At 52.3% G+C, this 12408-nt stretch overlaps 1 protein-coding gene across 3 annotated transcripts in view; it reads left to right on the top strand.

The window, feature by feature from the left end:
• LZTS3 (leucine zipper tumor suppressor family member 3) overlaps window positions 1-9771 on the top strand; it is a 47132-nt gene extending 37361 nt beyond the window's left edge. For 2 of the 3 annotated variants that reach the window (XM_059845458.1, XM_059845457.1), the window contains exons 2-4: window positions 1253-1744; window positions 3258-4088; window positions 5215-9771. In XM_059845458.1, coding sequence (XP_059701441.1) covers window positions 1292-1744; window positions 3258-4088; window positions 5215-5925 — 1995 coding nt within the window. In that variant the 5' untranslated portion in view covers window positions 1253-1291 and the 3' untranslated portion in view covers window positions 5926-9771. The remainder of the gene's footprint in view (window positions 1-1252; window positions 1745-3257; window positions 4089-5214) is intronic. The other variant, XM_059845459.1, reaches the window with a different exon arrangement.
• The last annotated feature ends 2637 nt before the right edge of the window (window positions 9772-12408 follow it).

Below are 12408 nucleotides of genomic sequence, written 5' to 3'. Positions count from 1 at the left end.
TGGTCCCAAGGATAACTGGTCCCAGGACAACCCTAGTGACAGACAACTTTTGAAACCATTATTTGCCTGTTATCCATGTCCCATGGCCTAGTTTTGGCCAACCCAAGGCACAGCCTAAGTAAGAATCAAATGGAGAAAGGGAAGAAAGATTTAAAAGAAAATTTAGGATGACACCTGCACAAAAGCATCTTTTTAAAAGTTCAATTTCAGGCGAGCAACAATCCCAAGAAAGAGATGGAAACTGTGTTGTTTAAACCCTGTGGTGTCATCCTAAGGGATGTGCTGGAGGGAGCACTTGTATGAACCAGGACCAGGGATGGAGACCTTCCATCCCCATGGGAACACAAACTTACTCAAACCTGGGAAAAGTGACAGAAATTATTCAAGCTTGGGGACAGCAAATGGTTGTGTCTCACCAGTGCCACAGAGCTGTGCCTACTAAAATCCATGCAACTCACTCCCCTGGGAACCACAATCCTTGGATTGAGAAGATTGGGGTAAAATAACAGTGGGTGGGGTTTGGGGAATGCTGCTCCTCCAAGGGATCTGGGATTCCCACAGAAGAAGAGAACCCCATCACCTGTAGTATTTGCTGGGTCCCCAGGATGAAGGAGGAATTGAGAATCTGACTCCATGTTCTCAGAGGGCTAATATTATATTATATTATATTATATTATATTATATTATATTATATTATATTATATTATATTATATTATATTATATTATATTATATTATATTTATTATATTATATTATATTTATTATATTATATTATATTATATTTATTATATTATATTATATTTATTATATTATACTAAAACTATACTAAAGAGTAGAGAAAGGATCTTACAGAAGGCTTAACAAGATACTAATTAAAAAGTCATGACTGCTTCCAGAGTCCTGACACAGCTGGCTGTGGTTGGTCATTAAGTAAAAACAATTCACCTGTTGGATAAACCATCTCCGACCACATTCCAAAGCAGCAAAACACAGGAGGGAAAAAATGAGATAATATTGTTTTTCCTTCTCCTCTGAGGCTTCTCAGCTTCCCAGGAGAAAATCCTGGGCAGACGGATTTTTCAGAAAATATGACAGTGACTATCACCAGGACATAATTTTGATCTGCAAAGGGCACGGCACTTTTTTTTCAGAAAACAGTGACAATCACCAGATCATGATTTCGATCTGCAAAAGGGCACAGCAGACAAAAGTCACCTCTTTAACACCCCTTTTTCCCCCCTCCTTGTCCCAGTGCCACTGAGCTGCGCCTCCACCTCACCCCTACGCTGCCATGGCCACGCTAGAGACGCTGCCCGTCCTCAGTGACCCGGCCTACCCCAGCCCGCAGAGCTTCCACGGCTTCGCCCCACGCTACTCCCAGACCATCCCCAGGAGCGCCATGGGGAGCGTGGGCAGCGGGGTGGCCAACGACCAGGAGTTCGCCATGAAGAGCGTGGGCACGCGCACGCAGAGCGGCGGCCGGCCCGCGGAGGGGCCCCGCAACGGCTACTCCGGGCGGGACATCTCCCACCGCTACTCGGGCGAGGAGAAGACCTACAAGTCGGAGAAAGTCTCCAACTCCCTCTACATCAACGGCGAGGCGCGCAAGAGCGAGAAGGTGAAGGTGGACATCTGCGGGAACGTGACCGCCAACAACGAGAAGAACCTGCCGCCGCCGCCGCCCCAGTACCGAGAGCCCGGGAACCCACCAAAGATTTTGCCGATCTCCGGCAAACTGGACCAGGTGAGGACCTCCTGGAGCAGCTGGGTGGCCGTGGCACTTCTCTGGGAGCACAGGCCAGGAGGCCTTGGGCGACGGGGCAATCTTGATGGTCTTGTTTCTGTTTTGTAGGTTTTGATGTAGAGATGATGTAATTCTTATGACTTTCAGGGGCGGTGTTAGTACTTGAGGAACCCAAGAGCATGACCACAGGTCTTCCACACACAGCTCATTTAAGTCACTGGCTGTTCCAGCTTCCCTGAGATGTTGTGCTTACCTCCCTGAAGGATGGGGAGGGAGCTGGAGTTGGCCCCTGTTTGTAGGTCCAGCATCTGAGTCCCACTCTGGTTTTGTGTGGATTGTGCCTTTTATAGGCAGTCTCCAACCACCCACAGACACCTACAGCTGTCGTTTGAAAGCTGCCACGAGCATCTGTTCCCAAACCCAGTGCCCCTTGTGAGGAAAAAGGCTTGGGAACCATCCCTGTAAATATTATCTCCCAGCCCAGCCCATCCTCCTGGCTCATATTGGCTTCAGGGAGCAAAATCTCCCAGGCCTGGAGGAGCAGAGCCCCAGAGCCAGCAGTGTTTTATCTAGCCTGCTGCTCTGCTCCAGTGACTTCCATAATTTGTGTCCAGTATTATTTCTGCAGCATTTGGTGGCCTTTTCTCCTGGGTTGTTAATCCAACAGCCCCTGCAGTCCATCTCAGTCTCACACTTGGTCTCCAGGCTCCAACCCGTTCTGTTTTCTGTTTCTCCTGAAAGGCATTTTCAAAGTACCTTTGCTTCCTCCAGTTTAATTTTCACTTAAAATCCAATCTGCCACAGGGGAGACACAATCCCATTTTGAGGAAAATTTTGTTTCTAATAGTGCATTGATGGGGTAAGGAATGTGCAAGGCTTTAAAATCCTTTCTAAATCCCTTACAGCTGTGATCTGTTGTCCCCTAGCATTGCTTATTGCACAGAAAACACAAATTTCAAATGAAGAGCAGCTCCAGCATGTTCCTTGCCTGGTGTCACTGCTGTCACAGCCCCTACCTGCTCCTGTCTGAGGACAAGCAGGACATTTTGTCCCCACAGGCACAGGTCACTGCTGGCAGGAGGGAGATGTGACACTCCTGAGGCCAAAGGGCTGCTAATCCAAAGGTTCAATTCAGCTTTCAGCAAAAGGGCAATGCAACCTCAAGGCTAGAAATATAAACAGCAAAAATTAGAGTTATTTTTGGTCAGGTCTGGTAAGCAAGGGGCAGCCCTCCTTGTGACAAGCACTAAGAGAACCCAAGGAGTATTCTAGAGAAAAATCATGCAAGTTTGGGATGAGTTATGATGGTTTCTTTTCAGCTGGGGGAAGGGAAGGCAATGTTGCCCTTTGAGTGACCACAGGTCCCTCATGTGCAACCCCAAATGTGTAACAAGGTGGGATAAGGAGCCAGCCCAAGCTGGATAAGCCCCACCCCGTGCCAATGTGTCTCTTTTGTGTGTTGCTACCGAGCCTCCTGCCGTGTTTGATGCCTGCTCCTTTTTCCTTTTTGCAGAGCAATGAGCCCTTAGTTAGACCCTCAGCCTTTAAACCAGTAGTTCCTAAAAACTTCCATTCCATGCAGAACCTCTGCCCGCCGCAGAGCAACGGGATGGCAGAGAACAGAAAGAGCTTGAACCACGCCAACAGCAACAGCCCGTCCGCGCCCAAGGGCGGGCTGGACAAGAGCAGCCTTAACAGGACTACAAACCAAGGCGGGGGGCTCTCGGATTCGGGCCGTAACTCCCTCACCAGCCTGCCCACCTACGGGACGGGCTACAGCCAGCACGTGGGCCCCATGAGCGCCTCCACCAGCCACATCAACCGCATCGGGACCACCTACGTGGAGAAGAACATCGTGGGGTACAACGGGATATCTACCTCAGACAGCGGGCGGTCCTCGAGCAAGAGCACCTCGTCCTTCAACAGACTGAACCATCTCAACGAAACCATGCCTTTCCACTCACCCTCGACCGACGACATCATCCAGGACCTGGAGGACCGGCTGTGGGAGAAGGAGCAGGAGGTGCTCCAGATGAGGAGGAACCTGGACAAGAGCGAGGCGGCCATCTTCCAGGTGTTCGAGGAGAAGCAGAAGATCTGGGAGAGGGAAATGGAGGACCTGAGGCAGAACTATGCCAATAAGTTGCAGCAGGTCTCCAAAAAGGCGCAGCGGGCTCAGCAGGCTCTGCAGCTCCAAATCTTCAAGCTCCAGCAGGAGAAAAAAAAACTCCAGGATGACATGGGACAACTCCTCCAGCAACGAGAGGAGCTGGAGAAGAAATTTGTGGCTTTCAAGAAGGAGCAGGCTGAGTTTCTCCCGAAGATTGAAGAGACCAAGTGGGAGGTAAGAGCGTTGTTGTAACAGGCTGTAAATGAGGTTTCCATTGTGGGATCTGGTGACCCCAGGTACCTCCCACATGCCCTAAGTGGAGCCCACAGATAACAGCCATGGGCTGGTGGCCTCCAGGTAACAGGTGACACTTGTCACCTCACTTGTCTGAGTCCCAGGCCTGCTGATTTCAATAAAGTTAAAATAAGCACAACTTTTTGTGCACACCCTCCTGTGCTGGTTAATAATTTGACTTCACAGTCTGGTCACTCCAAGTCGTGACATTCAAATCCAGTTTCACGGAATACAGGTCTTTCCACACAGGTACTTGTGCCTGCCAAAAATGGGCTTAAGTCTATTTTAATTAAATTCTTTTACCATTTGCATTTGGGCAAACCTTGAAACCGGTTTTCAGGTATTTGATTTTTTTTTTAAATTGAAGATATAAAAGCAACTGAGCTAAGAATGACATTGATAGCCATGTTTACCTCATGTTTTCCATTGTAACACACTTTTTTTGGTTGTTAATAAGTTGATTTCTCTTAAAAGGCTGAAACACACATTCCTCTTTCTAGTTCTCCTGTTGAGTCCTACATAACTTTTTCCTACTGTTACTATTTTTAGAACATTTTATCAAGGTCTGTTTGTATAGCCAGTGCTAACATACCATTTTTTCAGCTTGATCATGTGAAGAATTTTAATCCTTCCATGCACAGACTAGAAACTTTGAATTTATTAAGAGTGCGGAGGCAAAACACAGCTCTAGAATCCAGACAACCTTATTCTGCTAATCCTGATGGAAAGTCAATGAAGCTGGGATTAATTAGGCTCTGAAATGTGCCATTTGCAGATGTTCAGCAGAAGGTTTGGGATGGAGCCCCGCGGGTTTGTGGGTGGGAGAGTGAGATGAAGGCAGGAGCGAAGCATCGCTGGTGGGACCACAGCACTAGGCTTGGCTGTTTGGGCAGCTCCAGGTGGGAACAGCACCAGATCCCTGAGGGAAAACACACAGGTGGGGACAACCTCTAGGTCTGTGGCATGGTGAAGGCTGGGTCCTTGAGCAGGGTCGTTTCATGAGCAGCTCAGAGGACAAGCAGCTCCTCACTGCCACCCACCAGCCTCACGAGTGCTCTCCCCATAGGTGTGCCAGAAGGCAGGTGAGATCTCCCTGCTCAAGCAGCAGCTGAAGGACTCCCAAGCCGACGTCTCCCAGAAGCTCAACGAGATCGTGGGCCTGCGGTCGCAGCTCAAGGAAGGTAAGAACTTCCTACGGGAGAAAGAGGAGCAGATCCTCACCCTGAAGGACTCCTACAGCTCCAAGAGCGTCAACCTGGAGATCTGCGAGGGCGAGCTGCAGAGGAAGATGAGCGAGGTCCAGGTGCTGAGGGAAAAACTGAACCACTGTGAGCTGGAGGTCTCCGGCCTGAAGCGGACACTTGCCAGCATGGGACCCGCGGGGTCTTTTGGCGGGGACCTCGGGGAGAAGCTGCGGGACCCGCTGGCCTGCGAGAGCGACGAGGCCAAGATGCAGCGGCAGAGCGAGGACAGCGTGAACAGCCTGAGAAGGGAGGTGGAGAGGCTGCAGACGGAGCTGAAGCTGGAGCGGCAGCAGCGGGAGCAGCAGGTGATGGACTTCGAGGAGGAGCGGCGCACGTGGCAGGAGGAGAAGGAGAAAGTCATCAAGTACCAGAAGCAGCTGCAGCTGAACTACGTGGAGATGTACCAGAAGAACCAGCTCCTGGAGCACAAGGTCAACGAGATGAACACCAAGGCCACCAGCCCCCCACACACCGAGGAGAAGAAGACATGGACTCCCTCCAGGCTCGAGAGGATAGAGTCCACCGAGATCTGAGGGGGGACTGAGGTGACACAACAGAATTTTTTATGGCTGTGCATGTACTACCTACTCAAGCCAGAGATCTTCCGAAGGATAACGCGCTCCCGTCGGAGCGGTGTGAGCATGCTCCCACCAGGCTCCATCACCCTTACTCTCCACTTCTGTGCTCTGTAGGTACAATAACTGTGGATGTGCGTTGGTTTTCTATCGATAATGCCACATCTTGGCTGGGGTTTTTCCTAGTACAGCTGGTGAGGGTCAATTGGCTCTTTTGTAATCTGCCCTGACTGTTACTTCACTAGAGGCTGCCACCCCCTCTCCTACAATTCACCCTTCTTTGGTTGGTTGTTTTGGAGGGTTGTATTCGGTTTCTTTGGTTTTCCAAGCATTTACGCGCAGCAAAACAGTTCAAAGTGGCAGGTTTGTTGTTTTTTTGGGATTTTTTTTTTCCAGGACGTTTTTAGCCACATTGGCTAATGGAGCAAAGCTCTCGGGATCATGAGCAAACAAAAGTGTTCTGCATCAAGTATCCTGTCTAGACGGTGGTCTTAGTGAAGTCAGTGTGAGCTTGGCCACTGATTTCAGTGAAACCAGACATATCTCTACCAGACAACTCCATCTTGCCCTGGCTGCAAGAGGTTAGGACATCCTTGAGGAGCAGGATGAGCCTGTCCTGGTAACAGAAGGCTGAAACAAGGAATGATGTCCCAGCAGGAGCCTCTCTGGAGGCTCAGCAGAGCTTAACACATGCTGCGTTTTCACTTCCTTGTGGTTTCCTCCTGCAGTTCCACTCCTCTCCCAGGTTGTGACCAACCCGGGAGCAGAAATACCCTCCCACCTCTGCCTCGGCCCCCTGACTCTATACCCAAGCTGGCTACAGCAAGAAAAAAGCTTGGAAATCTGAGCTAGTTTCCCTTCCCAACAGCCCCCTTACTTCCCAAAGTCAATGGAATCGAGGTTTGGGGAAGCCTCCAAACCTGTGGGATGTTTATGCAAACTGAAGCTTTAGCAATCTGCCCCAGAAGTGGGCAATTGTGCCACCCTGTCCCCAAATGAGTGACACCTTGGTGCACTCTCTTGGGCCAGGGTCTGCTTAAAAACAGCACTCGAGCCTCACTCAGGAGTTGCAGGGGGGGCACAGCAGCATCACAGCTGGATTGCAGTGGTCAGCCTTCAGTTCTGCCATTCCAAACAGCACCCACAGCCATCCCACGGGGCACCCCACACCCCAGGGATGGAGAGAACAACTCGCAGGCCTGGCTCAAGAAAACACTCAGCTACTAACTCTGAGCATGAAAGAAGTGATAAGAGGGGGAAATGCTTAAGATCACACAAGTGCTTATGCCCTGGCAGAATAATAAACCAAATCCTACGTGCCCAGTCACTAAGGCAGCAAAACCTGGCATTCTGCTTGAAAAGGTGGGCAAGGTGAGCTCGGTTCTTCCTGTCATGGACAGGTTTTTACCACGAGTCACAATAAAGAGAAGAAAAATGTTGCAAAGTGGAGTTTGCACTGGCCAAAGGATCAGTAGGAGTGGGGATTTTGGCTCTTTGCCCTGGGGAGCAGCTAAAAGAGAAAAGTTAGGATTAGCACTGGAATGTCTTGAAATGTCTGTGAGGTGACTCCAGGGCAAATTTGGCCAGATTAAATTTCATGTGCGCACCAAGGAAGAACCTGGAGGCATTGAGGGGCTGAAGACCTTTCAAACAAAAGCCCTGAAGCTGCACATTTTCTATGTTCTGTCTCCCTAAAGCTCTCCTGTTCACAACCAGGTGTGACCATCAATCTGAGAACAAACACTGCTGTGAGGAGCTCCACACTGAGCAGAGTGGAGACTGCAGTTAGTCCCACCAGCCCAAGTCATGGGACAGCGCTACCAGCCAGGAGCTGGTGGTGGCTGCCAGAGACCCCTGGAGCCACTGAAAATAGAAAAGTGCCAAGACCAGGGCATTTCAAGACCCCAGTTGACAGCTCCTGTCTTTTCCCACCAGTTCTGCCCATGTCTTTGGAGCTGGAGGAAAACAACTCATGGAAAACACCAGGGCAGCTCAGACTAAGCCCCTTTCCCTGGACCAGCCATAAAAGGGAGGTTAGGTCAGGTCTGACCACTGATGGGTGTGGGGAAGAGTCCTACTGCAAATCCTGAAGATGCTCCAGCACTCTTGGACATCAGCCCAGCAAGGAAGGAGTGCAGCTGCCTGCCAGTGCCACACAGCTGCAGACTTTGCCATGCCCAGGGAGACATCCACGTGCACCTGGCCAGGCACATCCTAGAGCTTCCTCCATGTCATACTCCAGGCCTTCCAGACAGAGTCAAACATCCCACAGTGTCAGGGCTGGAGATCTGGTGTCTTACACCATCTCAGCTTTCTGTTCACATCGGACAAGGCCACGTTGTCCTCCCTCCCAAAGCAGGTGTTTGGTGTCTGCTCTTGTGAAGATTGCTCACCTTGGAGGAGAGGAAAGGCCCCCTCCCTCCACCCTCCTCACTGCAACACATCGATCCAGAGCTTCAATCCAGATCTGAGACCTCGACTGTGGACATTCCCTGGATGACAGAGCCTTGCAGACACCTTAAGACACTCTGCTGCTGGTTTTCCCTCTCTTGGGATTCTCCCAGGATCTCCCAAGCAGCACCCCCAAGTGTCCTGCAGAAACCACTCCACCCCTGCTATGGTGACAGAAAACACAGATGGTTTTGGGAGCCAAACTGCCACAAAGGATTCCTGTGCTTCAGGATTCCTCCCCACAACTGGATGTGCTGCTCCCCGTCAAGTCCTCTCCCCTGTGCCAGCCCTTTGCTCAGCAGAGATGGAGCAAAATGATGGTGAGACACCTGGATTCCTCTTGTCTGTGCCCAGGTGGAGCTCACCTGGCTCCTTCCAGATCTTTTACACTTTCACAAGTTGATGAAATCTCCCATCAAAAGCTTCATTGAGGCTCTGGGGTCTTAGCCCTGGATTAGGACAGCCAAGGGGTGCCAGGCTGGTGTTTGGGTGACATATCCTGGGAATGGCCAAGGAGGTTTGCAGTGTGTCTCTTGGAGGCTCAGGCAGGGCTGATGAATTGTTTCTGCCCCATGGAATTCCACCCAGAGTTTGGGCTTGACCATCCCCCAGCTGTCTCCTCCACCTTGGAGGTACTGGAATTCAGCATGACATCCTGGCTCTCGTGTCATTTTCCAAGTCCAGCCCCCAAAATCCTCTCTAACTTGCCACTGGCCACCACCACAAGCTGTGGCCATGAGGGTCTCAGCTCAGTTGCCCACACATGGGGTCCACAATGGTATCTGGGATACCCAACACATGCATGATCCGAGATTTTTGGGAGAGCCAGGCCAGTGGTGGCAGTCCTGGAGCAGCTCTGGTGTCGCACAACCCCCATGTACAGAGCCCTGTCATGCTCCAGGCACATCCACACAGCAAGAAGGGGACACTGATCAGCTCCAGAGGCTTCCACCCATGAGGATGTGGGCTAAGCAGGCTGTCCTGGTGCCAGGGAAGGTCTCACTCTGCTGTGAGCAGGGTTGCTTTGCTCCACCACCATTCCAAGGCTGGCTGCTGCCACTGTCCCAGCAACCCAGCTGGGCTGATTCCAGCACTCCCCTCTCACCCCCAGGGTGAACACCACAACCAGGGCACGTTGTTGTGCCTCACACAGCCCCAGTCACCTCCTGCCACTGTCTGCTGGCAGCTGGTGGCCCCAGTCCTGCTGTCACTGGTGGTGGTCACTCACCTCCAGGTTTCCACGCTCCAGGGAGGAATGGAATTGTTGCTTTTACACTGTTGTACAGAGAGAAGTGTATTTGGATGTAAATAAGAGCCCAGCTCTGTATGTTGATGATTAAAAGGAGACAAGAAGGCTCTGTGGCTTCTCTGTTGGCGAGCGGGGCCGAGCGCTGAGCACGGCACACAGGGTGCTCAGCACCCCGACCTGGGCCTAGCTGCACTGGCAATCTGGGCTCCAGCACTTCCCAGGAAAGCTATCCACTTGGGATTAGCTCAGCCTGGTGTCCCTCTGTCCTGCTTTGATGCTTGCTGTCACCCTGAGCCAGGTGTGCAACGGCCCCCTGGTTAAGGGTGAAGTCCCCTCTGCCCATCTGGTGTCACACCCAGACTCCACGCAGACTGTGGTTCCCAGAGTGTCCCCCTGAGCTCTGCCCATGGCCAAGGACCATCCTGCTCCCCCCCTGCCCCTTGCAGAGGCACTTTATAGCTCGCTCAAGGCAGTGAGCTCACGAGCAACATGACCAAAGATCTCCGGAGAGCACTGGGCTCCATGCTTGGAGCTGTGTCCTGGCTTTCCTGCAGAGATGTGAGGCTGGTGGGGGCTGGAAAAGGGGAATGAGAGTTGGCAGGGGACATGATTTCCCTGGCTCCCACCTGGGAATGTCTGCAGGTCCATGAGGGCCTTCCCTGTGAGAGATAGGACAGGACAGAAAGGAGTTCCTGGGTGAGGTGATCGTCCCCAGCTGGTGACACCAGTATCCTCCACGGCCATACCAGTTAGCTCCACACATTTCCCGTGGAGAATATGGACCAGGGGCTGTCCCTAGGAGCTGGGATGGATGCCATTCCCTTTCTTGAGGAGAAGAGAGGATGTACACCAAGTTATGCACCCTCTTGTCTTCAGGCAACTTCATGCCTCATCTTCAGAGCAATAGGTTAGCAGCAGACAGCACTACAGGGTCCAGTCAGTTGTTCTGGCTCAGTGGGAACTGTCCAGGAAAATGAGCATCCTGAGAGCTGGTGGTCCTGCTGGCTGCCCCCTTGGTGTCCTCTCCACAGCTCACCCCAGGGCATCCTCAGCACCTTCCTTACCAAGGAACCAAATTACAAGGTGAAGGCAGAGTGTTCTTCACTTCTCCTGCTTGGTGTGTTGAAGGCATCTGCACCCACCTTTGCTCCAGGAAGGCTCCTGGACCTGGCAGGAGGCCAGTGGGAGATCTGTGCTCCTGCAGGTGGGTGTTCAGGTGGGCCTGGGCCTTGGGCAGATGCCTCTCAACTGTGCCTCTGCTCCCCAGCCATTCTCAGCCTTCTCCACGCCATCCCTGGGATGGAAGAGAGCCCAACTCGCTGTTAATTTAACCCAGACCTTCAGTTTAAGCCTTGAAACTTCTTTATATTTACTCTTCACCAAGACCCCTTGCTAGAGATCTGTTCATGTGCTGCCTGCTGCTCCTCTGCCCCAGCTCTCCAGGCTCTCCTGCCTCCTTTTAGGTCATCCCCTTCCCACTGGAGCAGTCAGGTCCCCTCCCAGTGCTCTCCCAGGTACATCTGGACAAGCTGGAGCTACAGCTCCCATTGGGAATGGGTTATCCCAACCCTGCTCTCAGGAGCTTTCCAGAACACTGATCCTCTCCTCTCTGCCATCCCCATGGCAGTTCCATCAGCCCTGCTTTACCTCCAAGGACAATCTGGCTTCCTGCTGAAGGACATTCCCATGGCCTGCAATCCTGTGGGATCATTGCACGGGGATTCACACCATCACCACCAGCTCTGGAGCTCCCTGGTCCTTCCACCCTCTGGAAAAAACAGGGGTCTGAGGGGTCTCTGAGGTCCTTAGGGGCATGCAGGACCCTGCAGTGTACCAAGGGGTTGGGATCACATCCAGCTGTTTGCAGATGTTGGCTTCCCAAGGGGATGTTCCTTGCTGGCAGCAGCAAGCTCCTCTATGTTCAGGGTAATCCTCCTCCCTGGTTCTCCCAATGATGGGAATTGTGTCAGGTCTGGAGCCTGGACCAGGCTGTGTCCCCACAGCTCTTTCACAAATCTGTTTTTTCTGGCAGGAAGTCTCTGCTTTCTGTCCCAAAGCAATAGGTTTTTCCAGGGAGATTTCAAAGGGACTCTTCCCAACTGTGACACCTGCAGGCGAGCCAACATTCCTGTGAATACCTTCAGACCTCCAGCTCTGGCCTCAACTCCTCTGGAAAGGGATGCAAGGTCCAGTCTGGCTCTAAATAAGCTCAGTGGCCTGAGCTTGGTGGCCCTCTTTATCTGGAGAGGCCAAAGCTTCCCACATCCAGCAGGTGTGACCCATCCTGTCACTGGGTCCCTGCAGCAGATCTTCTCCACGTGGGAGCCACCGGGGTGTCTGAGCTCACCGAGCCACACTCGGTGACAACCAGTGGGTCACTGTGGCTCTGCCATTCCTGAGAGCCAGGCTGGGAGGAGAAGACCCCTTCAGCCTTTGACTGAAAGGAGCAGAACAGGGGCTGGCAGAGCTGGCAGGAGCATCCCAGCACCACCCAATGCTGCACCCCCGGCTGATGTGTCTATGCAGTCCCTTCCCAGGCAGAGCCCAGCCCAGGGCTCCTCCAAGGTGTCTTCGTTTGCACTCTCCAGGACCTGGAAATCGCTGTGAGCCCAGAGGAGCTGCTCTGGGCACCACCCCGGGCAGGTTTCCCTCACCCCAAACCCATTTTACACCTGGCTGAGTGCAGTTCCCCAGCAGATGCAGAGCTGTCCCCCCAAAGCCCGGCTGCCCCGGGGGTGTCC

This window comes from Haemorhous mexicanus, chromosome 4 (assembly GCF_027477595.1).
Source record: "Haemorhous mexicanus isolate bHaeMex1 chromosome 4, bHaeMex1.pri, whole genome shotgun sequence".
Taxonomy (NCBI): domain Eukaryota; kingdom Metazoa; phylum Chordata; class Aves; order Passeriformes; family Fringillidae; genus Haemorhous; species Haemorhous mexicanus.
The sequence above is the reverse complement of the archived record's forward strand: the minus strand, read 5'-3'. Positions and strand labels throughout refer to the sequence as shown.